General features: G+C 46.7%; 2 protein-coding genes across 5 annotated transcripts in view; one reads left to right on the top strand and one right to left on the bottom strand.

The window, feature by feature from the left end:
- The first annotated feature begins 700 nt into the window (after positions 1-700).
- The window catches only part of OLA1 (Obg like ATPase 1), a 130313-nt gene continuing 107691 nt past the window's right edge, over positions 701-23322 (top strand). Inside the window, exons 1-6 of one of the 3 annotated variants that reach the window (XM_064718092.1) lie at positions 8714-8795; positions 14171-14246; positions 15281-15367; positions 16079-16154; positions 19574-19640; positions 19959-20055. Coding sequence is in view for 1 of the 3 variants with exons in the window: in XM_064718090.1 (XP_064574160.1) it covers positions 790-795 (6 nt within the window). In the remaining 2 variants the exon portion in view is untranslated. Of the gene's footprint in view, positions 796-8713; positions 8796-14170; positions 14247-15280; positions 15368-16078; positions 16155-19573; positions 19641-19958; positions 20056-23322 lie in introns of those variants that run through there. The other 2 variants (XM_064718093.1, XM_064718090.1) reach the window with 2 other exon arrangements.
- Positions 4952-7772, bottom strand: SP9 (Sp9 transcription factor). Of its 2 annotated transcripts, XM_064718056.1 has the most exons (3): positions 7649-7758; positions 7138-7352; positions 4952-6928 (listed from the first exon to the last, which is right to left on the bottom strand). In XM_064718056.1, the coding sequence occupies exon 3, from the start codon at positions 6893-6895 to the stop codon at positions 5576-5578; it is 1320 nt and encodes a 439-aa protein (XP_064574126.1). In that variant the 5' UTR covers positions 6896-6928; positions 7138-7352; positions 7649-7758; the 3' UTR covers positions 4952-5575. The 2 variants fall into 2 exon arrangements, with proteins under 2 accessions (XP_064574126.1, XP_064574125.1); XM_064718055.1 differs by lacking the exon at positions 7138-7352 and having other exon boundaries at positions 7649-7772.

Below are 23322 nucleotides of genomic sequence, written 5' to 3' on the forward strand. Positions count from 1 at the left end.
TATATTGATGTGTAGAAGCTCTGATTTAGAAAGAACAGGAGGAGACTGCAAAAATGCCTGTTTTAGCAATCTAAACAAAAGCTCTGTGTAAGAGAGGACAGAGTAATGTGATAGGGGAAAAGGCATATTCTGGTATGAACATTTTTGTGTTAAGTGCAGCAGGAAAGAGGAATAACTGGAAGGTGCCTCCGTTTCAAAGAAGGGTCTCTCCAGTTGTTTTGTGTTTGGCTCAGGAATCCTGCCAGCTACAATGCAATTGACTCTCACCTGAAGAAGAGTGGACAGCTTGATAGCCACAGGTGTTTGCTGTTTTGTGGGCTCTACACTTTACTCCTTTCCATGTAGTTAAACAGTGTAACCTGCCTTTTCGCATAGGAAGAGACTGGCAGAAAAGTCATGATATTTTGGATGTATCTGTATTAGACTACCAGGGGAAGGTTGGTGTGGCTGTGCAGGCAGTGTCTCACTCCCGGTACCTTCCCTAGGCCAGTTTGTAAGGAAGCGACCCTGGGGGCCCACAGGCCGGCTGCGGGAGGGTGGGGCCGCCTCGTCACAGGGGGCCCGGCCGGGGCAGCGGGGTCGAGCCGGGCCGGGGCAGCGGGGGTGGGCCGGGGCAGGCCCGGGGCGCTGTTTGCCCGCTGCCCTCACGGGCACCGCCCGCGGCGCGGGGCGGCTGCGCGCGCCCGGCCCCGCCCCGGCCCGCGGGGCCATGGGGCGCCACCGCCCGGGGCTGAGCGCGGCGCTCGGCAGAGCCGGTGGGGCCCGGCAGGAGGTGCTGTCGCTCCGCGAATGGAGGTAAGAGCAGCTCCAGCGATGTCGCTATTCCCTTATTTATTTATTTATTTATTTTTGTAAGAGCCATGGAATAGCGTTAACCTTCTGCGGAGCTGGGCGGCGGGGGCCGTGAGGTGGTTCCCTCAGCCTGGCGGGGAGGGCAGGGCCCGTGGCAGGGACTCGCCGGCGTCGGAGCGGGGCCCGGCGGCTCTCCTGGAGCGGGCGAGCGGCTCTGCCGGGCTCTATTCTGCGGCTTGTCCCGAGGGCTTGGGGCTGCGTCGGGTTGGGGTCCCGGTCCCGCCGGGGCCGTCGGGCGGCTCTCGGCGCGGGCCTGGCGCCGGGAAGCTTCGGGCGGGGGGTCCCGGGCCGCTTTTCGGGTGCGCCGCCCCGCCGGACCCATGGCTTAGAATTAACGCCGTACAATAAATTATTGCTACTCCGAAAGTAAATAGACGGGTTACTCCCAGATGGGGCTCCTGCTCGGATCGGTACAATAAATATCCCTGAAGGAAGCTCTCTATTTATGTTGTCATTGATTAATTCTCGCTACCTCATTTGATTTCGATTTAGAACGATTTGATTCTAATTTAATTAGCATGTAATTTGGATGTACATAATTACTGTAATTATGACATTCAGGTGAGGCAGCTTTAGGCTGAAAGGCAATTTCAAATTCTCTAGCAGCCTACTTTGTGCCGGGGAGCGGACAGGGACCCCGCGCCCTGCCAGCCAGGTACCAATTAGCCCATCTCGGGAGCTGCGCTGCCGCTCGTTTGTGGAACAACAGCGGCGCCGAGGCGGCGGCAGCGGCACAACCGCGTCCGGGGCCCGCCGGCGGGTGCTCGCCGGGAGCCGCACCCGGCCACAGGTGCGGGGCTGCGCGGAGATCGCGGAGCGGTGACCGTCGAGGGCCCGGCCGTCCCTCCGGTTGGCGGCCCGGGGAGCGGCGAGGCCGGGCCGGCTGCCTCGGGCTGGGTGTGCGCTCGGTCGCTGCGGGCCGCCCCGCCGTCTCCCATAGAAGTTCACGCTAGCCCGCCCGCTCCCTGGGGCCCTCCCCAGCCGCCGCTGCCCCCGCGCTCCTGCCGCCGGCTCCTCGCCGCTGCCCGGCCCGCGCAGCGCCGCCGCCCCCGCGGCGCTCCGGCCGCGCCCCCGGTCCCCGGGCCGCCTCTAGGTGGCGCCCGGCAGCCGCCGTGCGGCCCGCGCGGGGCAGCGCCGCGAGCGTCCCGGTGTGCGCGCTCGGTCCTGTTCTGCTCTCCTTTTTGTAGTGTGCGCGTGAAGGATGTTATTCCTTGAGGAAATTTGTAGCTAAATTATTCTCACTTAAAATAAACACTTAGCACAGCAATTACTCAAAGGGGCGGGCTGTCTGTTAGCTTCCCTTCATCTGCGTTTTGGAAGGGTGGGAGAGGATCCTGGCGAACAGATAATGGCTGCAAATAAATTACAGCTCCCGCAGATAAAGTTTCCATTTGAATTAAAAGACGCAATTAAGAGGCTGTCCAGGCACGAGATCGGGTGTTTATATATTATCTCATTAGAACAAAAACATTAATGTTACCTTTTAAGTGTAAAACGAGCCGTTGGGTCTGTAACTCGCCGCGGGGGGCAAGGGACACGCTTCCTGCGAACGGGGGACCTAGCGATCGAATGTCATTTAGTAGATAATTTTTCCTGACATTTTACCGTCTCCCGTCTGTGGTGGTTGCCGTCGCTGGCTGGTTGTTTGTCGTGTTTTAACGGGCTCTCGGAGCAGGGTTGAAGTTGCTGTCCGCGAGGTGTGGAAATGGGCAACAATAGCTGGACCGGGATTGTCAATGGGAGCTAGGCTCAGCTGACGGGCAAGCCCGGGGCGAGCGGGGCCAAGGCGGCGGGGAGCCCGGCTTCCCCCGTGCCACCCTTCCCGCCGGGGCCCGACAGGGCGCCCGTCTTGTTCCCGGTGCTCTCCCGCTCTCGGGTTGGCGTCCTCTTACTAAGGAGGCGAACTACGAATTCAAAGACCGAAATCAGATTTATTTTTCGGGTTCTCACATCGTTTGTTCTTTAGGATTTGTTGTTTGGGTATTTTTTTGTGTAGCAGTTCCCCAGACCATATAATTATCTCCAACATTTACGAATGAATGGTGTCATTTATTTTTTAAAAAGGTGACACGCTTTCTATTTTCTTGGTTAAACGAACCGGCTCTGCGGCCCAGAGCTGCTCCCTTCCTCGTTTCTGGGGAGTCTGTAAGTGATGGACGTTTTCTGACCCGAAGGGGCAAAGGCAATGCAAAAAGGTCCTTGATCACTGAGCTGAGAATTGTAACCCCGGCCTGGCAGAAACTGGACCTGCATGGTGTCCTTTGATGTGTTTTATTATAAATCGAAAACAAAGCTGTCTCCTGCCCAGCGCCCCGCGCGGGTGCATTCCTGCGCAGCCCCCGGGCCGCCCGGCCCGCTCCGTGCTCCCGCCGCCCGAGCGCGTCCCCGCTGCCCTGCTCTGCCCGCCGGGGAACCCGCCGCCGGCCGGGGCGGCAGCAAAGACACCTTGCCGGGCTGCTTTTGGCCAGGAAAATTCCGGAGCGGCTCTCGGGGAAGGTGCTGTGGGCGGCCGAGAGGCGAGGCGCCTCTCCCGGGAGGCTCCTTTCCCCCGGCCCGCGGAACGGCCCGCCGGGCTCCCGCCGCCGCCCCGGGGCACCGGCGGTGCCGGCGCTGCCCGATTGCTTTTGTGCGACAGTGGCGCGGAGGAGGTGGGACGCGGTTATTAGTATTCACGGCAGATGTATTTTCTTTAACGCAACGTCTTTATTCCAGTTGGTGGCCGACAGCAGAATCCGTTTCTCGGTGCTATTTGCATTCCCTGTTTTATGGAGGATTAAAATATTTGTATTCATCCAATCTGTACCGGCCAGAGTAAATTAACTTTTTTTTCCTCACCCTCTTCTTTTTCTTTTTTTTCTTTTTTTTTTTTTTTTAATAACACAATTATCTCATTTAACAATTTGCCTTTAAAAAAATACTGTGGCTGTTAGGTTGGTGGTCAGGAGACAAAGGGAGTGAAAATAATTTTCATTTCAATAATTGCCTTCTGGTCAATTTAACTGTGCCTTATTTTGAAAGAGCCTGTCTAAATGAGATTCCTGTCCCAAATGTGTTCCCAGGCCTTAGCCCAGCCTTTAATTATTCCTGAGTTTTTTTTCTTCAGAATAAGACGCTGCACTGAGTAATCACAAAGAAGTCAGAGAGCATCCTTGAACCTTTTCAATAGCAAAGCCACTGATATTCAAATAACATGCAAGGACCATTTGACTGCATGGGGACATAAGCATTTCCAATTCACTATTTGCATAGATCAACTGTCTTTGAAAAGGAAAGGAGCAGTTGTCTTCCATAACATTAAAAAGCCTAGTTATCAAATCAAGTGCTTAGTTTGGGGCTTTTAAAACGTTTACATTTTATCTTAGGTTGCCCTTTACCGTTTGACATGCAAATTTGGTGCAGTTAATTTGGACAATTAAAAGGATCTTCAAGGGAGCTTTGTCACCGAGAATATTCGGAGTTTTCCCCGCGGACCAGCTGAGATAAAGTTGGCCAGAACAAATGATGTCTAGGAGATTAATTAGATATTTGATAAGACATGAATCCCTAATAAGGGAATACAAGGCACAGGGGGCTGCTGTGTGCTCTAAGTCAAAATTAATAACATTTAACAAGATTTTCATTTAGGCATGAAATGTCTTTTCCGGAGTATTGACTCTAGCGATTTATTCCCCCGAGATCACCTCCCAGCCTAGGCAGCCTTGTGGCGCTGAAGGCTTTTAAAATTAAATAAATAGTTCCTCAGCGCAGTTTGCCTTCACTCGATTTTGGGGACGGTTTCACCAAAGCCACTTAGGTCTCAGCATGGTTTCCGGCTGTAGCAGGGCTCGGACTCTGTTAAAATTTGTTGGTTTTTTGTTTTGTTTTTTAAAGTAAATCAAAGCAAAGGCGGCTTGAAAAGAGCGAGCAGAGTGGTTCAGTGCGCCTGGCTCAGGGGCCAGTCCCATCCCCTCCCAGCTATATCCTTGCCGACTGTATTTTTAATCACAGTGACTGTGAGGACGATGGAAAGGGGTGCGAGGGCTCCTACTCAAAAAGTGACCCCTGCGAGGACTGGGCGGGAGGGAAGGAGGGGACACGAAGAAGAACAAACCCGTGAGTATATTGTTCAGAGTCCTTTAATAATACCAAAATGAAAATATGTCAAGATTTTTTTCCATACAGATAAACGCATTTAATTTCTTTAAGAGACCTTAACTTACGTGTATTTGAGTGAAGTGTTAACTCAACATTTTAAATATCTTTTACATATATACTGACTTCCACAAAGTGCATCAGAAATTTATAATTAAAAAAAAAATCAAAACCCCAAAACCTCCCTGAATTTCAGGAATTCACCAATTAAAAAAAAATCCCCAACCCCCCTATCAGATCAACATTTACAAGAAAAATAAGGGAACACGATCTGGTTTTCTTTTTTTTTTTTTTCCTGTTTTTCTTCTTTTTTGAACCCTATTTATACAGATGTTTATGGGATACAGAGGGACCGTCTCAGAGTTGCAGCTGTATTTCTCACCTTAAGCCTCTCTTAGGATGCTTGCCTTCCAAGAGAAAGAGAAAAGGGAAACGGAAGAAAGTGTCACTCGGTACCTAGTGGCCGGGCGGGACGGGGGCCGCGCCTCTCGGGCTCCGCCGTCCCCCGGCCCGCCCCCGCCGCGGCCCGGGGCGGCTGGCGTCCCTCCGGCCGGCGCGGGGCACAGTCCGAGCGGCTCCGGCGGCGCTGCCCCTAGGAGTCGCCGGGGCCCGCGGTAGGTTCCTTGCCCGGTCCGCGGGCGGCGCCCACCCCCTCGTGCAGGATGAGGTCGGGGGACTCGGAGCGCGGCGTTTCCAGGTTGCTGGCGTCCGTGTCGCTGTCGCTGCCCTTTTTGCCCCCGCCGCCCCCGTTGTGCGTTTTGATGTGTTTGCTCAGGTGGTCGCTGCGCATGAAGCGCTTGTTGCAGACGGGACAGGCGAAGCGCTTCTCGCCCGTGTGAGTCCGCAGGTGCCGCTGCAGCTCGTCGGAGCGGGTGAAGCGCTTCCCGCAGAAGAGCCAGTTGCAGACGAAGGGCCGCTCGCCCGTGTGCCAGCGCAGGTGCGCCTTCAGGTGCGAGGTCTTGCCGTACACCTTGCCGCAGCCGGGGATGTGGCAGCTGTGCAGCCCCTTGCGCCGCAGGCTGGCCCCCGCCGGCCCCAGCCGCTCGGCCTCCTGGCAGTTGGGGCAGTCGCAGGTGGCGCGCCCCGAGTAGCGGCGGGCGGAGCGGGCCGAGCCGCCCCCGGCGGCAGCGGCGGCGGCGCCTGAGATCATGGCGCTGGCCGCCGCCACCGCCGCGCTAGAGTCCGTGTAGGAGGGCAGCACGGGCTTGAAGCCCTCCTGGGTGAGCAGGTGCTGGCTGGTGGAGAGCAGGTGCGAGGCGGCCGTGGAGCCCAGGCCGGTGGAGCTGAAGGCGGAGTGGGTGAGGGAGCTGAAGTCGGGGTTGTAGGTGCCCAGCTGGGAGTGCAACGAGGCCTGGGGGGCGCCCGAGTGCAGCGAGCTCTGCAGCCCCCCCGCCGGGTTCTGCACCTCAAGCCAGGAGCCGGGGTTGGTGTGCACGTCCCACCAGGAGGAGGCCGCTCCGTTGGCCACCTCGCCCGCCGAGAGCGTGGAGTGGAAGCCCGACTTGTACCAGGACTCGTAGGGGTGCGCCATGCCCACCCGCGGGTAGAGGCTCTCGGCCGCCGAGCTGTGCACTTTGGAGATGAAGGCCGACTGCCCGCCGGGCTCCTGCGGGGACACGCCCGCCGCCGCCGCCGAGTTGGAGAAGAGGCCGCCGTAGTCGCTGCTGAAGGCCGAGGAAGTGGGCGAGGTGGAAGCCAGGCAAAAGGCGCTGTTGGCGGTGCCCGTGCCGCTGGCCAGTCCGTTGGAACCCCTGCTCGTGGCCACCGTGAAGCCCGAGAGGCTGGAGCCCAGGTTGCAGCTGGAGGTGGAGCGTTTCCAGGGGTGGAAGCCCCCTTTGGCGAAGGCGCTAGACTCGGGCAGGGTGGTCAGGGGACTAGTGTTGCCGATCTTGTTGCAGGTGGCGGCCAGCATGGCCAGGGGAGTCGTTCCAAATCTCGGCTCTTCCTGCGGGAAGAGACAAAGCCGGCCCGTCAGCCTAACCCTTGCCACCTCGCCAGGCTCCCGCGGGGACGCGGCAGCGCGGATACAGCCGCGGCGCAACGAGCGGTACCGCGGAAAAGTTTTCTCTTATTTTAGAGGAAGGCTCCAGCCCCGCCACGCTGGGCACAACTCGTTTTCCGCCGGACACCGGTCTCATCGCCCGAGAGATTTACCTCGCAAGCGGGTCCCGACGGGGACAAGCGACACGCGTGTTCCGAGAGGGCTGCTCGAGCGTACCGCCGTTAAACCAAAAATCCCGTGGGAACGAAATGCGGCGTCTCCTCGAGCAACCGTACAGGAGCGACGGAAAAAAAAGAGATGGCAGCAAGGCGAGCAGTGTGCGGAGCCTTCCGACTGTCGCCTCGTGCAACGCCGGGCCGGCGAAAATCTTTGGAAATCGAGCGTAGTTAAGAGTTAAAAAAACAAACAAAAAAATCCCAAACCAAATCAAGAACTAGACAAAAGAAAGCAGAAGCAGCACAGCTTCTCTCCGGCCCAGCGAGTTTTCAGGCTAAACTCTTTGGGAACGACCCCATGGGCAGCCCGCAATGAAATCTCCCGAGGCGGGCCGGGATCACCTCCCATCCGCGGGTCCACGCCATTTCGGCAAGGGGCAGCCGCAACGCGGCGGCAACGCCGGTTTTTCCAGGGGGATGCCGCGAGGAAGCGCGCGGTGCGACTTACCCCGAGGATAGACGTAGCCATAGCACGTCCGTGGGCTGGGCGGTGGGGCGGAGGGGACGGCGCTCGGTGAGCGCCCCGCGCTGCCCGGCGGCACTAAGGACACTCCGGCGCGGCGGGGCCAAACTCTGCCTAAGTGCGGGCAGCGCCCGCTTTGAAGTACCGCTGGCGGCGGCGCTCGCCCAATGAGGGCGCGGGCGGAGCGGCCCGGAGCGGCCCGGCAGCCAATCAGGCTGCGCGGAGGTGCCGGCGCCGGGGCGCGGGGCGCGTGCCAGTCAGCGCGCGGGGAGAAAACTCCCGGCTCCGGCCCGCGGCGGCCGCGCCGCAATTACCGCCGGCCCCGGCCCCGGCCCCGGCCGCGCCTCCCGCCGCGCCGCGACTCCCGCCGCCTGCCCGCCGGGGAGCGCGGCCGGCCGCAGAGGGCAGGAGGCGAGAGCGAGGTCAGCGCCGGCGGAGGGCTGGTGTCACGGCTGACGCCGCTCCGCCGTCTCCTGTAAACTGTGCAGGAGGTGTCCGATGCGCTGCTGCTGGTGTAGTCACCTGCGATCCTCGCGGCCCGTAAACCATATCTGCGTCGCTTTTATTCAACAGGCCCTTTGCCTCCTTTTCAAGCCATTTGGGAGCCGCCCGTGTTGGATACAAATAACCTAACAGCGCCTAATGCCATTCTGTGAAAACACGTTAATTTTTTTGTTTATTTTCTTACCTAAATGCCTGAGGTGATTTCATGCACAACGTATTTCTTACTTTCATTGCAAAAAGAACTGAGGAGCCTCTATGGTTATATAAAGTGCCAAAAAATTCCAAAGGCAGGGAACCGCCAGGCATCTCTTTGCTCTCGTACTGGGGCGGGAGAGGGGACCAGGGGCATTTGCCATCCTGTCGCTTAGGATAGAGGACGTTATTTTACAGAGTAACCGCCAGCAAAACACTTTGAAAGTCAAATTCGCAGCCTGCAGCACGTTTTTCAAGCCTCATATACTCCCGTGGAAGCATTGCTGCTAATGGCAGAAAGCTTGCTCCCTCCTAGCAGTGCTAGGGCGCTGCTGGAATAAGCCGCCCTAGCACTTGCCTGTGGCCTCTGCACTGTGCACACTCCACGCACCCAGTGAGCGACAGAGACTATACCTGCTCTCTGCATGTGCAAAATGTAAGTCCAAACCTCGGCTCCTCAATGTCTTGCAAGCTAGTCCCTTTGATTTGTAATTATCGGAGGCTTCTTAAGTAATTGGCTAGAACTTGCCCGTACTGTGCCCGCGGAAGATCAATAGGCGTGCAACTTTTCATCATCGCGGTCGGCTCTGTGAGAATGGGAATAGGAGCTTTTCCCCTTCCTTTTTGCCGTTCCCAGGGCAGCTGGGTACAATTCTGAACCAGAAATATGATGAGTGCGTTTAGCAATCCCGGGCCCTTGCTCTGCATTTCAGTCAATATTTCCTTCTCGGTGCCGCCTCAGCCATCCAGTGTAAAACCTTCTAGCAGATGCAAAATAGGCATCGCTTAGGAGCAAGATGGAGAAACCGGGAATTTGAGATTATGATTTCGCTTTTCTTCACATGTTTACATGTGTATGTGTGTGTGTGCTTAAATAAGGTGGGCATTGCGGTTTTTTCTACATTGTTATGCAATCTATAGGGCGACTGCCATGGATGTCCCTGGAGATTATCTTTTATTTAAACGTCTAAGGCTATTTTCAAAGGGCGCTCGCCCTTTTGTCGCCGGGTATTAAACAGAGTCGGGACAGTAGGTGAAAAAAATTCTGTCCTGCGCTTAATTCTTTCCACATTGACTCGCAGCCGGCGCAGGGGTCCGGGTGGTGCATGGCAAAGCCTTCCCTCGGAAGGGCTGCCCGGAGCAGCTCCTGAGCGCCGGCTGTACCCAGGGGGGCTGCAGCGCTCTGCGGGTGGAGGCGGCACAACGGCGGTGCCGGGGGGAGCGACATAACCCCCACGGGCGAGGCGAGGAGTCCCACAGGGCACCCGGGAGCCATCGCCCAACAGGTGACTCCCTCCTTCCTTCCTTCCCTCCTTCCTTCTTTCCTTCTTCCTTTTCTCCGGGGAAACCCGCTCCTTCCCTTCCCAGGAGCCTGCCATGGTGGTCGTCAAGTGGCAGCGCGGCGCTTCTGGCCAACCCCAGGGTGGCGGGGGGAGAGGGTCTTTCCTCTCATCCTGGGGAAAGTCATCAATAAAATACGGCTGGAAGGCAGATCGAGAGCGTGACGTTTAAAAATGTTGCCTCTACATCAGCGAGTAAAGGCATCCGCTGCCCGCTTGCGCTCCCACAGCAAAGTAGGGATTCTGCTGTGCCTGAGGACTGGCGGGCGGCTCTGCCTGCCGCACATCCATCTCCTCGCCCCTTTGTAGTCGGAAAAGTAACTAAAACCCGCAGGAACGAGGCAGGCGGTGCAAAGGCTGAGCGAACGGCGGCGGAAGGGGGAACGCTGCTAAAATCTTTAGGGGGTCAAGTATTTTCTGACAGATTTTTTTCATACTCCAAAAATCGAGTTTTTAAACAAAGATCAATGTGTTATGCTAAAGTGTTGAGCTGACTGTTAAAACATTTGGGGGGATAATGACAATGTAACAAAGGCCTGGTTTGGAGTGAATCATCACCCTTTTAAAAGTTAAAGCAATTTTCAGGAGAATAGCTTTCAGCAAATGCTTTACATTATTCAAAACGGCCAAATAATGCTCTATTATAGAGCCTGAATGCTGCCAGTCAGCCCATAAGTGCAATTTGTGCAAAGGCTCGGTGCCTTATCTCCACTTCTTTATAAAGAGGTGAATATAAAACAATTTCTTCCAAACCCAGACAGAGAGCACGAAAATTGCTTCCCTTTCTGCAATCAGGGCAATTTAACTGGAGTGCAATTAGCACTATTAAATGTCGATTCTGCATAAACAAATCTGACTAAGAAGCGAAAGTGGGGTGAGAACCTCATATAAACTGAAACTGATTTTTAAAAATTATGTATCCGGGTCCTTTACAATTGATCCGTGACGTTTTCATCTCAGAATATATTTACATCATAAATACATTACAGTTAAATCAATGTAAATCTAAAAAAAAATCTCAATATGAATGCTAATAAAGAATAGCCTAATTAAATGCAACAGTTCACTTTCTTTGAACAATATTGTTTCCCATCTTCTCTCTACGAGTGTCTTTTGATGTGTGCAGCTACTAAAGTTGCTGTCTTTAGGAGGTAGGGCTGGGAAACAATTCTTTCATTACAGATGGTTGGGAAGCTCCTGGGTTTATATTCAAGAGCATCAGATGAAATGGCTCGTCTGTTCAAAAAGAGCTCTGGGAAAGAGCTGCCAAATATTTTCCAAATAAATCGATTTAGCAGCAGTTAAATGTAAGCTTGCTGTACAATTTCCCCTGCATTCTAGGAGGGGCACGGAGTTTTACCCATGGCAGTTATGGGTAGGAAGGGGGCAAACCCTTCCAAGTTTAAGAGAAGCAGCTTAATTTTCTGCCAAACAGAAGGGACATGGGCAGGAAACAGGCAAACTGCTCATTGCCGAGATAAATAATTGCGTCCTGCCAGATTTTTTTTTTTTTTTAGCAACAGTTCTTCCGTGCGGAACCCCCTCCCCCCTCAATTACACTCTTCATTTACGTGATCTAGAAGCCAGCATTGATTATCAGAGCAACTCAGAGGGGTACCTGGTGATAAATTAATAACTTCAGTTAGGAAAAGGCTCCCCTGCTATTCTGCCCAAGACTAGATACTACAAGGGGGAAGTATAAATAGAGATAGTGTTAAAATACAGACCTTGGTGCCTGTTGAGTCCACTGAATTCTTTCCACTATAGAGTTTTTAATTTGTGGGTAAAGATGAAGTGCAGCTTTTGATTAGAAGGAAATCTTTTATAGTTAATAAAAAGGGAATGAGCACTGGGATCAAATAGATAATGGAAATTAAATGAAAATTATGGCACTCTCCCACAATTTCTGCTTGATCTTTCATATGATGTTTGTTACACGGTGCACTCCCCTCTCCTCCTGCCCCCTGCACATTGAGCCCCGAGGTGGAGCATCAGGCTGGGCTTTCATATTTTCTCGATCTTTAAGGTGACGCTGTTTAGGAGTAGCAGGGAGACCCATATTACCCTGTGTTTAAAAAATCTGCACAGTCGTTTCAGAAATCCTGTCGTTTACTGAACGCACTCAAAAGCGTGCCTTTGGAATTAATTCTCTTCCGCTAAATTTATTTGGACTGTGAATTTTAAAGCTCCCTTGTTCTGTTTATCTCAGCCGGAGACACGTTAACAATTCCAGGGAAGACTAGTGTCAAAGGAAGGAAGGTGACTGCAGACTGGATGATGATTTTAATTACTACAATTATTGGGAGATTATTCAACAGCATCATAGATTTGTTTTCTGCCTTGGTATGAAAGTCTGAGGAACATTGTGCGAGGAGCATTGTACGAGGATTTTACCTCTTGGTTCACATGCTTTCCAGTGCTCTTACGATGTATAGGTTAGGCATGACAAGCTCAGACTGCAGCAGGTTGGGAATTCACCAGTGCTAGCGTTCGGAAAGCTTTCTTAAAACGCAGGTGTTTCTAAATAGAAAGAGTTTAATTAGCAAACGCTCGGACCCAACGTTTATAGAGCGTAAAAGCGCCTTTGCACACAAGTCCATTAAAGCAGCTCTGCTGACTCGGTAATGAGGTGCGTGCGGTGCGCAGGGCAGCGGCGGCCGGGACGGCGAGCTCGGCGCTCCCGGGCAGCCCCGGCCCGCCCCGGCCCGCCCGGCTCCTCCGCCCCGCCGCTGCCGGCCGGGCCGCGGGGAACGGGCGGGTGCCTCAGCGGAGCAGCCTCCCCCCGGAGGAGTCCTGGCCCCACATGCTGCCAGCAACCCGCTTCCGGTGCCCTCCTAGCTTTTTACACCACGCTTTTAGCCAGGCGTGACTCAGAATGTTGACTGTGATTAAGCAAGCTGTCTATCTAGAGATAGAGATATGTGGCAGCGTAATTGGCGGCATGATTGACATTACAAAGTTCTCTTCGGTCCACAATGACCAATAAATCCTCCTGCAGCTTTTGCCATTTAATGAATTGCTATTTTGGTAGAGGAAAATATGCCAGACCCCCATTCCTATGTTCTCTTCTTCCCCCTCACCCTGTCCTGGGATTAGGGCAAGGAAAGAAGGGGAGCCATTCATTATGCTCTTTCTGTGTTCTGTAATTACTGGAACTCAGGCTTAAGGTGAATTTCAGCTCAGATCATGAACCATTTCACGTTCAGATGCAAGCTTGCAATACTTTCCTAGTGGCAATTAGGAGCCTATTACAAGCCATTAGATTGATCAATGTACCTTAAACAATGTGAATGATTTATATGGCAAAGAAAAAAACCTTCTTACATCCATTGTACTGTTCCAGCGACCAACCTGGCCCTCTGTCTCCATTCATCACAGCTTTAAACAACAAAAGCAATTTATTTAGTTAAACTTAAATGCAAAGAAACAGGCTCAGTTCTTCGTCATGTAGGGCATCTGAGCTTTATCCCTTTATTGTCAAGAGATGTAGGCTGCAAGAATTTGAGTTTGTGGGGGGGGGAAAGGGAGGGGTAGATTTGCTGGTTTCCAAATGGATTAATTCACCTTGTACCTGAAAGAAGGAAACAAAGAGATCCCTGACTGCTTCCTAAAGAGGACACTAATCTGCTGTGCAGATGCAACACAAGGAGGAAAGCAGGGGCTTACACAAGTGTTCAGCGAAGTGTTTGGTTAGATGATTGTAGCCTTTTAATGACAGTCTGGACGCAGAACCACGATCCCTGGAAGCTCCAAGACAGCTAAGGAGTGGAAAGCAGGCTGGGATGTGCCAGCTGATGGAGGGACAAGGGTAGGGGCAGCCTTCACCACCATGCGTGGTTATTCTAACTATTCTACAACTAAAAAACTACAAAATATCAGTTACTATGAAAGCCAGAGCTGCTACCCTGTAGGACTTGGGTCTGTCTTTATTTGCCTCCTTTCGCAAGGCCCACGGAACCTCTCACACCTGGAAAATTCCTCCTAGCTCCTGCCAGCCCCAAAATGAAGAGTAGGGAGAGACTGGTGACTTTGCACTTGCTAGCAATTTATTAGGTAAACAGAGATTCAGTTCAGAAGGAACAGGACCATGATTTACCATTCATTGAATGATAGCCCCTGTTTCTTGCATTTTTCTTACCTTTTTGCTAACCTTATTTACCTTGATACTTAGCACTCCAGAATCAGTCTTATCTATACATACCAAGTGACGGAATGAATCTTTGGCTTGGTGTTAAACAGTTCTGACATGCTTCAAATTAAAACCGCTGAGAAACAGAACCCCACACATGTGAACAAACTAAACCATTCTTTAAAATGTGACTTTAATGGGACCAGTGTAACTGGTGACAGTGTTTGTTAGAAAAAAAGCCAAAACATCTGTAAGTCTTGGTTCAGTTGGAAATTTATTTTGGAATATCATACGAGAGAGAATGTTATTAACTTAAGATTCCAATTATTATTTGTGTTTCAGCAACAATCTGCTCTCTGGAAATTGCTGCTATGCTTGTCAAAAGTCACTGTTTTATCCCATAATTTTCTGCAAGGAGGTAAGCACAGAGCTCCTCAGTATCGGTACAAAGAAAAGAAACAAGGAATGAGTGTCGAGCTCTATCAAGAGATACCAGCCTTTTGCTACAAAATGTGGATACAGACATTCCTGATTTTCCAGTTGTCCATATGGGATTGATACTACTCATTTATTTAGTTATCAGCTGCTTTCTTTCTAGCTAGCAAGGGATTACTAAAACACAATGCCCACTATGTAAAACTAAATGAGAGTTTCAATAGGAATGAGGGCAGTCCTCCCCCTTCCCCAAAGGAGATCCCACATTGAGAAGAGCGTTTATGTTGTGAGAAGAGCATTTCTGGTGAGTCTGTCATACACTAAACCCACTTGTTCCATTTCTTGTAGACACTACGCTATCAAGAGCTTTACCCATAGAATCAGCAGTGTGTCCTGCTTACCTTAAACTTTCTCTTTATCATGGAGGAGACATCAAAGAAGAATAAAAGATCTGGAGGCCTCCTTCAAAGATTTTGTAGAGGTTGTCCATTTAGTCACATTGTGCTTTAATGTCTTTTTCCTTTTCCAAAGCTTTGTATTTGTCACTTTGCCCAGGAGAGTTGCTGGGCCAATCTCCTCAGGACATGTTCTGGCCTTCCTCTACTTTAAGTATTGCTACAAAAGCAGTCTACTTGAGGGGATTTCTGCAGTACTTAACTACACATATACAAAAGCAGCCTATGCTTCCTAATATGCTGTTTCAGGCCCTTACATTCCAATCTGGCTTGCATTGCCCTTTAATTATCTGTCTTCTTATTGTGATCAAATGAATTTTTACTAATCTCCACATTTATTGTTAAGGTAAATAGATGCTGCTTTTAATCAGTATGGAGGGCCAGACCAATGCAGTTTGAAGTAACTTAAGTCAACTATAAAGGGTTCAATGTGTGTATAATTACAGAGGACGTCAGCTATTCACTCCAGTCTAATTCAGTGTCTGTTTAGAGACAGAGCTCTTCCTTTCCTCTTTCCTCTGCTCCCTCTCTCACCTGATTTGCTCCCCACTGTTCCACAAAGCCAGCAGGAAGAGCACAGTGGAGGCCAAGCCAGCAGCAGCCCTCCTGAACCTCAGGCTGGATTAATTTAGTGGATTTGAACTCCTAGGTGAGTATAAGCATACGGGTACAATATAACACCTTCTTCCAACAAAAAAGATTGATTGCATCTTAGCCTCAGTATTAAATGTGCTATTATCAGAAGAAGCTGGAATAATGCATGCAGTCATTTTAAAAGAAAGCAGGTTTCCTTTGCGAGCATACTTATTATTTCAATAGTATTTGAGAACTAGTTTAATAGTGGCCACGTTGTTGCTTACTAAAATATATTTGAATTGAACATGTATATATCAAGGTATTTTTTCTTAATTTTAGTTTGAATTATTCCTGAAGTTCTCATTAAATTTACCATTTGTAAAGGACAGATTAAATGAAAATGGCTTTTAGAAAATAGAGCTGGAAATTATTTTGACCTTTGTGACCTGGTAGAGGTGATAATTTGCTGCAGCACTGTATGTTGGATGTATCTGACATTTTAGGTATTCCCTCATAGTTTCAGACCTTTGTACAGATGAACTCCACCTGGGACAACTCAGCAGTCAACTTTTTGTTACCTTCATGTAAATGAGAAGACTACAGCTGTCTTAAGCAATCTAGGTGGACACGACCAATGGAAAATTAAACTTGGGCGAGGGCAATGCTAAGAAAAGAATGTCTATTATCCACAATAATGCTCCTAACATTTTCTAAACAGCTATTACCTGTGTCTGTCCATAATTGTCCTTCTTACATTAACGTTGCAATCTTTCTTTCTGAACAGTTACAGAAATCTCTCCCCACTGACTTTTCCATATGTAAACAACCTATACAGCATTTTGTAATGTAAAACAAATGTGGTAAGTAGGTCCCACATTAAAAAAATCATTTTGAGTGGAATGTCTGAAATGCTCAGGGGATTTTGAGGGGGAGGTTAAAAACTACCACTACTTGCACTCAGTTTCCAAATGCATTCCCATATATGCAGATGAGTGTCCATAGACCTGTGGAGCACATTGTTGCTGAATTTGGATTGTCACTGAGAACAAATAACTCACTTTCTCTTTTGCAAAATGATGCAAAATAAGCTGTAGTGGATTTTTGTATCTAATATTTCTCATGTGCTTTTACTGCACATGAACATAACTAAATTTTTATATTGACAATAAAAATGTTTATCTGTTTAGAAAACAACTTGACTGCAAAATTCCCAGTTAAAGCAAAATAAATAGAAGCCAAAATCTCTATCATCACATTAGAGTAACATGCTAGTTATTCTAATTGAAATGTGATTCTCTATAGGGGCAAACCATTATACACCTCAGAGGGATTGAAAGCAGGGAAACAAAATGCAAGTTTCACATTTCTAAAATCTCATCTCCACATTTAAGAAATAGGATGGTCACAATTCCCATGCAGTACTTAAGACAGTGTGACTTGATCCTCCATGATGTATTTTGGAGGACATTTAGCAAAGCTCCAAGAGACATGTAGAAAAATGTATCAATGTGTCCTGTGTGTCTGGTTTTTGGAAAACGTCCTGGCTGAAAGCACAGCTCTCAGAGCCAGAGCAGGCAGTGTCCTCCAGCTCTTTCCTATTATCACTGCACATACATCAGGATGTGAAATAAGTAGCCAGACCTTTCAGCCAGTACCCAGGCTGTTATGCACTAACTTCAAAAGAGACTATCTGAGTGAGAATTACATGCTCCTAAGTCAAAGATGTTGAAGTTAGTGCACATAGAAACTTGTGCTTGTTCAGAGGAAATGTCTAAATTTTCTGAAAAGGCGTGAAGTGTAAAATAAAATTGCAGGCTTTGGAAAGATAAGTTGTGTAATGCTACAGACTGTTCTGAAACCCTCTTTTCCCAGCAGTGGGGGGAGTGCTGATATCCAGAACACAGACATGCAACACTGTGTTTTTCCTGGGAGTAGCTGTGGTACCCACACATTGACTAGCCACATTCCATGAAGCATCAGGAGCACAGGAACACCTCTTTGTGTCAAAGTACATGCTAGAGATGCTACAAAATGTGGTTTATTGCCATGTGAGGGATGGACTGAGCCCATATAACACCAGATGTTCTAAGGGTGGGCAAAACCCACAGTATCTGCAATTTTGCAGCTTCAAGACCAAAATTTTACAAACACAATTATTTGCAGATGGTGCCTTACCTTACTTGCAAGTGTGTGTCTGCACACACACTTGCAACTGCATAAGGGAGAGGGAGGGGATCTCTGTAAATAAACTGCTTAAAAAGAAAACCAAATAGTCAAACCAACAGCTTGGTAGTTTGATATTAAATTGCCTATTGTTAAAGTATTTTTCAAATAGCTGTTACCATAACAACATATTTTTTCTTTAAATTTTTTTAGCTGTTTGTAAAAAAAAAATCTTGCCAGAATTCTTCCATAATAGCTTCCATTTATAGCACTGTCTTCTGTTGGGGAGGCCAGTGCTGATGTCTCCTGCTGTCACAAGTCACTCACACATCTAGCAGATGTTTTGTTTGATAAGGCCAATTTGAGCTTTATAGAACACGTTGTGGTTTTTCATCCATTCCCAAAGAGCAAATATCAGTTAGGATGAGACTCCAAACTGATCATTTGCAGAGAGACAAGGAGCGTGATACCTGTCAGCAGAATGTGACCCACCCTGAGAAACTATCTCAGACAGAACTGTAAAAGATTCTCCTTTAACACAGCAATAGTGTACCAAGCACCAAGAGACAGACCTTGGAGCCATGCCTATAACAAAACCAAAAAACATGAGAAGGGAAAGGAGGGAGAAAGGAGGTAAAAATCCTTTAGGAGGCCAGTATTTCTCTCCAATTCTGTAGCACATATTTTACTAAATTCTTAATGTAAATGCTGTAGATGGAAGTGGTTTATCTCTATCAGACAATTTATTTCAATCAGAATTGGAAAAAGTGAAAGAAAAGGAATCCACTTTAAACATTGATGCTGCCCCAGCAACACTGGCAATTTTATTTTGGATTCAGGTAATTTGCATGACTAAGAAATAATTGCTTTTCCAGCCCCTACACATACTTGAATGTGGATAACATGTCCAGATTCTTATATTTAATAATTCGTCTGCTAATACCATCTTGTTTCTGGAAACAGAGACACAACTATTTATTTTTGCAAGGCTTATTTTATAATCAGGCTTTTCATTTTATAATCACCTAGGACCATATTTTAGTGTAAGTTGTTTGAATTTTTTTAAGCATTTACTGCAGAATTAGAGAAGGTTCCACGAAATATTTGAATGCTATATAAAACTTCTCAGGGCAGAAGAAAATATTGCTGTATGTTATTTCTGTGTTAATTACCTGGATCAGAATGAGTGGCAGCTAGCCAGCCCATAGGGCATGCTATTTTTCTAGAGAAGGTGTGTAACTGTGTGCATCCAGATGTGTGCATATGTGTGTGCCCATATTTTCTTTCTACTAGCCAAAAATAATATTGAAAAATCTTAAAATAGTGTTGCTAAACAGTGTACTTTAATTTCCACACTCTTTTATTTAAATCTACATTCACAAGAGTAGTTTAAGAGAGGACATTCCACATTTATGCAAGTGTAAATGACTGCAAAACAAAGTGGTTATCTGGTCACAAGGCTGCAATGAGACTACTGCCACAACATCAAATCTTCTGCTTATTTGTGAAGGTACAAAACATTTGGGTGAACCTGAAGACAGCAGTGTTGAAAAGAGCATCACAAACCCTGTTGCTCTGATTAAAATTCTGAATAGATGGGGTGAAGTTCAGATTTTTTTTTCCAATATGTAGCTGAAAATATTTCTGTAAGTAAATTATTTCCCCCCCATATTTCAGTGTATTTAAAAACATACACACTTGTATGTATTTCCACTTTTAAGAATGCTGGTTCCAGATTTAAGAATGCAACAAGTCCTTTTGCTGGAGTTTCTGGTTTAGCAACACAGCTGTGTCAGCTTTAACTGACACATTTTAATCACATGTGATTTGACATGAGAAGGTGGAAGTGGTACTGCAGATGCCTGCAATTTGACTGATAATGTTAAGAATGTTCATCCACACACTGTCCATTTGATTTGCTTTGCTGAAGTGAGGTTACTCAGCCTGAGATCATTTCATACAGGTAACAAATCTGAAGTTTTGAAATCAAGAGTACTGCATGCTCCTCTTTTATGCTCCATATTGATTGTAAATGCATGTAACAAGTGTTAATGAGATGCAGTAAATTTATTAACAACAAAAATCTCTTGCATTCACCCCACTCTGCTGTAACTAGAATTGAGAAGACAAGCTTTAAACAGGAAGAGCTTTCATATCCTGCTCCAGGAGTGTGACCGGCCATGGTAGGTTGCTCTTGGCCTCATAACTACTGAAAGGACTTTTGAAATGGGCATTGTTTGAACTTCTGAGCATGGTCTATAATCTTGTTTAATAATTACATCAACTGTGACAGTTTAATTCAGCGTAGGTACCTAAAACTGTTCCTGAAATTAATAATAGGCATGCTTTATAGCTTATGCATGTCAAAAGTTGTAAGACAAGTCTCATCATGGAATGTAACTGTTTTAACATGACTTTTTAAATAGTCCAACCATTTAAAACAATTGCATAACATTTTTTCTCCAATCTTTAAAACAAAAAATCTTTCTTTGTATTTATAGGGTTGAATATAGTTAAGTGACCTCTACAAAAACTTCCTCTTTGAAGTGTTCTCTGAAGAGATCTTCAAGGCAACTGAGTGCCTCAGATTGTGATTTTGTAAGGTTTTGATGCTAGAAAATTGTTTAACAAACAGCTCCAAAATATTGAGATTTTGATTAGTAACATACAGTGTCATGGCATTTAAAAAATATAAAGTTTGAAATCTAACATGTGGCAGAAGAGTATGTGTTCCACATGGTTAGGAGAATGGGAATGGGGGCATACCAATATCTGAGCAGGAGAAAATAGTTGTATAAAGCCAATTAAATTATTGTTTAGGAATATATTATACTGCTGTCTCTACTTGTGCCAGAACTATTCCTCTAAATTCATGGTTGAAGAGTATGATCCTTCAGCAGAATAGGGAGTTTGGGTTACTGTTGCTTTGTTTTTTAAATGTACGTACTGTATGACTCTGCAGAGTCCTGGGTTTGGTTAACATTGACTTCTCAGCAGAGAACAGTTTGGGAATATTAGCCTGATTTCTAAAAATAGTAATATGTGAATAATATAAGTCAGGAAATCTAGTTGAGTATAACAGTCCTGAGGAGCAATGCTCACACTGAAATCAGTCCTAGGCCTCAGAACCTTTCACTGTAGTTAATTTCCTGTAGAGTTTCGTATTCTTCACAATGTTGAAACTTTTCTCATAAAAGAGTACTCTGCCAAAAGAAGTTTTGCTCTGTCTAAGGAAGCAAAATGCTGCTGTACTTGGAGTCTTTCCAATGACAGAATTTGAACTAATGTTAAGAGATGCTGTACTGGCCTACACTGAGGGGTTAATTTAAAAATCCCACCTCATTTATACCCTCATTACCACTAGATTAGGATTGCATCTAATCCCAAGTAATTACATATTAGTTGTATATATTAGCTCTAGGGTGGGATCTGATGTTTGCATACAAGTATTTATTTTACTAAGTGAAAAGGAGTAAAGACCTACCCAACTCAGGCATCATACATCTATACCCCATTTGCATGTATACCTTTTAAATTCTAAACCAGAAAAAATTTGTAACTTTAATTTCTGTTTTGGGGTAAGCCAAAAGGGATTTAAAGAAAGCCAACAGCGTTGATAAAAAAAAAAAAATTAGAGGAGCAAAATGCAAAGTGGTTAACTATTCAGTGTGAATACATTAACATTAGAATATGCCAGCTGCCGTTTACCATGCCATTGCAATGCTGCAACTGTCCAGACATAACACTCTTGGAAGAGGAAGTGTACCTGTAATTCTTACCAATGCAAACATTTCTTTGTTTTTTTTAATGGTTGGAAGTAATGGGTAGCCATAGAGATGTACAGTGGAAAAGATTAATAACCTATATTTCTGAGCAGTTTTGCATTTGATCCATCAGTTTGAGGAAAATACTTCCAAATGCAGTTCTCTATTAGTGATGGAAAGTCATTGCAATATGAATATACTTTCAGCAGTGCACTATGGAAAATGGACAATAAAACTGAAGTTCTTCTGTCTTCAGATCAATGTAAGCATGAATCTTAAAAATGTGAATAAAAGAGCTCATTCAGCAAGCCCTACTAATTATGTCTAGCCCTCATTTGCAAATTGTTTAATTGTGGATTGGTATTACTAAATCTCAAGGATTATTTTGCAGTTTTTGGAATCAACATTAAAAATAGTCTCCATTTAATCTCTTTCAGAAGAGTTGAAGCTAAATTTTACAAAACGAAAATGTAAATAATGAATAAGAGTCTCATAGCCAAATTATTATCTAATGACTGGAATCCAACTTCAGAATGATCACAGAACTTCTTTTTTAGTGTTCATTCACCCCACCATTGATATAATTTCATAATATTTTTAAAGAACATTTTAATAAGCAGGAATATGACAGATCTTTGTGAGTTAGGATTTTGAGACTGTAGATTACCATCTTTAATCTCAGCTAAACAGAAGATACTCTCTCAAAATTCTTAAGCACAAATAAATTTTAGTTAGGGCTTTTTTTCCTAAACAGTTTCTGTGGGTGACTTTCCAACCTGTTGATGCAAATACCTACCCAGCTCACAGTCTATTGCAATTTCAAATTTCAAAACTAAGTAGGCTGGTATTTCTTCAGTCAATAATGCTGAAAGGTTCATACTGAAAAAGGAGGAAAACCCTAAAAACATTAAAATATCAAGTATTTTCCAAGTGCTTAACTCACGCAGTCTTTGGGAATTACGGAAATTTAGAACTGCACTACTGAAGTTGCTGGCAGCATGCTTTTCAGTAGTGAGCTCTTTGTCATGGATGGGAAGGCTAATCAAAGTGTGAGGCAGCCTTGCTGTTCCAATTTCATCTTTCCAGAAAGACTGGTCTCTGAGATACTGAGGCATCAGTTTTTCACCTGATGGACTGTTGATGAGGCTTCACAACCAAATCCTCAGGGTGTATGAGTTACAGAGCTGACTCTAGGCAAGTTCAAGTTAAGCCATTTGTATCCATGTCACTTTGGATGTGTCTTGTTTGGTGAGCAATTAAAAAAAATAGGTCATGTGTTGTACTCTGGAGATAGTGCTGTTTGTGATTCTCTCAAAATTTAAACATTTTGCATGCCTCAGACCACTTGCAGGGTAAATGGAGTCCCCTGCTGAGTAGCTAATAGGGGAACTCACACTTTCAAGAAAAGTGTGTCTAATAGCAGGGGATTACTATAAATCTCCTGGTTTGATGTACACCCTCGCTTAAATGTTATGGGAGTGGCTTTAGTAGCCTGCAGCTTCTGTATCCCACTTGTAGCTGCAGCCAGGCATATTTAGAAATTCATTGAAGGCAGAAATTTTAAAAATGGAGTTATCAGCTCTCCTTAGAGATATCAAAAATCTAAAAATCTAAAATTAAGTAGTTGGTTTACCTTTTTTCCCTTCTTCAAAATGGTACATGTGCTTATTATTTTTAAGTTGAAGTCACAACTCTGGGGGATTTTTGCGTTCTGTGATAGTTGAACATGGACTGCATATATATTTATTCAATTTTAAACAGAGAAAGTAAAAGAAGTAAAACTACTTTTGAAATTAATTTGTAAACTGAGTGCATTGCATATAATAGCATGTTGTGTACTAGATAGTATTGATATGAAACTGACCTATGAAGCAGAAAAAAGTCCAACCAGAAAATATTTATTTGGTAAATATAACGATTACATTTGTTCATGTTATACTCTTGGACACAGCATCTCCCAGGCACTGTTTGTGGTTCCCAGACTGCTGATTATTTCCAAAAGAATCTCTGGAAATTTTCTGAAAAACTAGGTTCATCCACAGAACATCACTTGAGCAATTAATGGCTTTCAGTAATTTTGTAGTTCGCTGAAACACTAGAG

The sequence above is a fragment of the Zonotrichia leucophrys genome, chromosome 7 (genome assembly GCF_028769735.1).
Source record: "Zonotrichia leucophrys gambelii isolate GWCS_2022_RI chromosome 7, RI_Zleu_2.0, whole genome shotgun sequence".
In the NCBI taxonomy this organism is placed as follows: Eukaryota; Metazoa; Chordata; class Aves; order Passeriformes; family Passerellidae; genus Zonotrichia; species Zonotrichia leucophrys.

Coding starts and splice junctions, on each gene's coding strand:
- SP9 (XM_064718055.1), bottom strand. CDS start 7,669: ATGGCTACGTCTATCCTCGGG. Junction 6,929..7,648: donor TGGCTACGTCTATCCTCGGG/GTAAGTCGCACC, acceptor CTCTTCCCGCAG/GAAGAGCCGAGATTTGGAAC.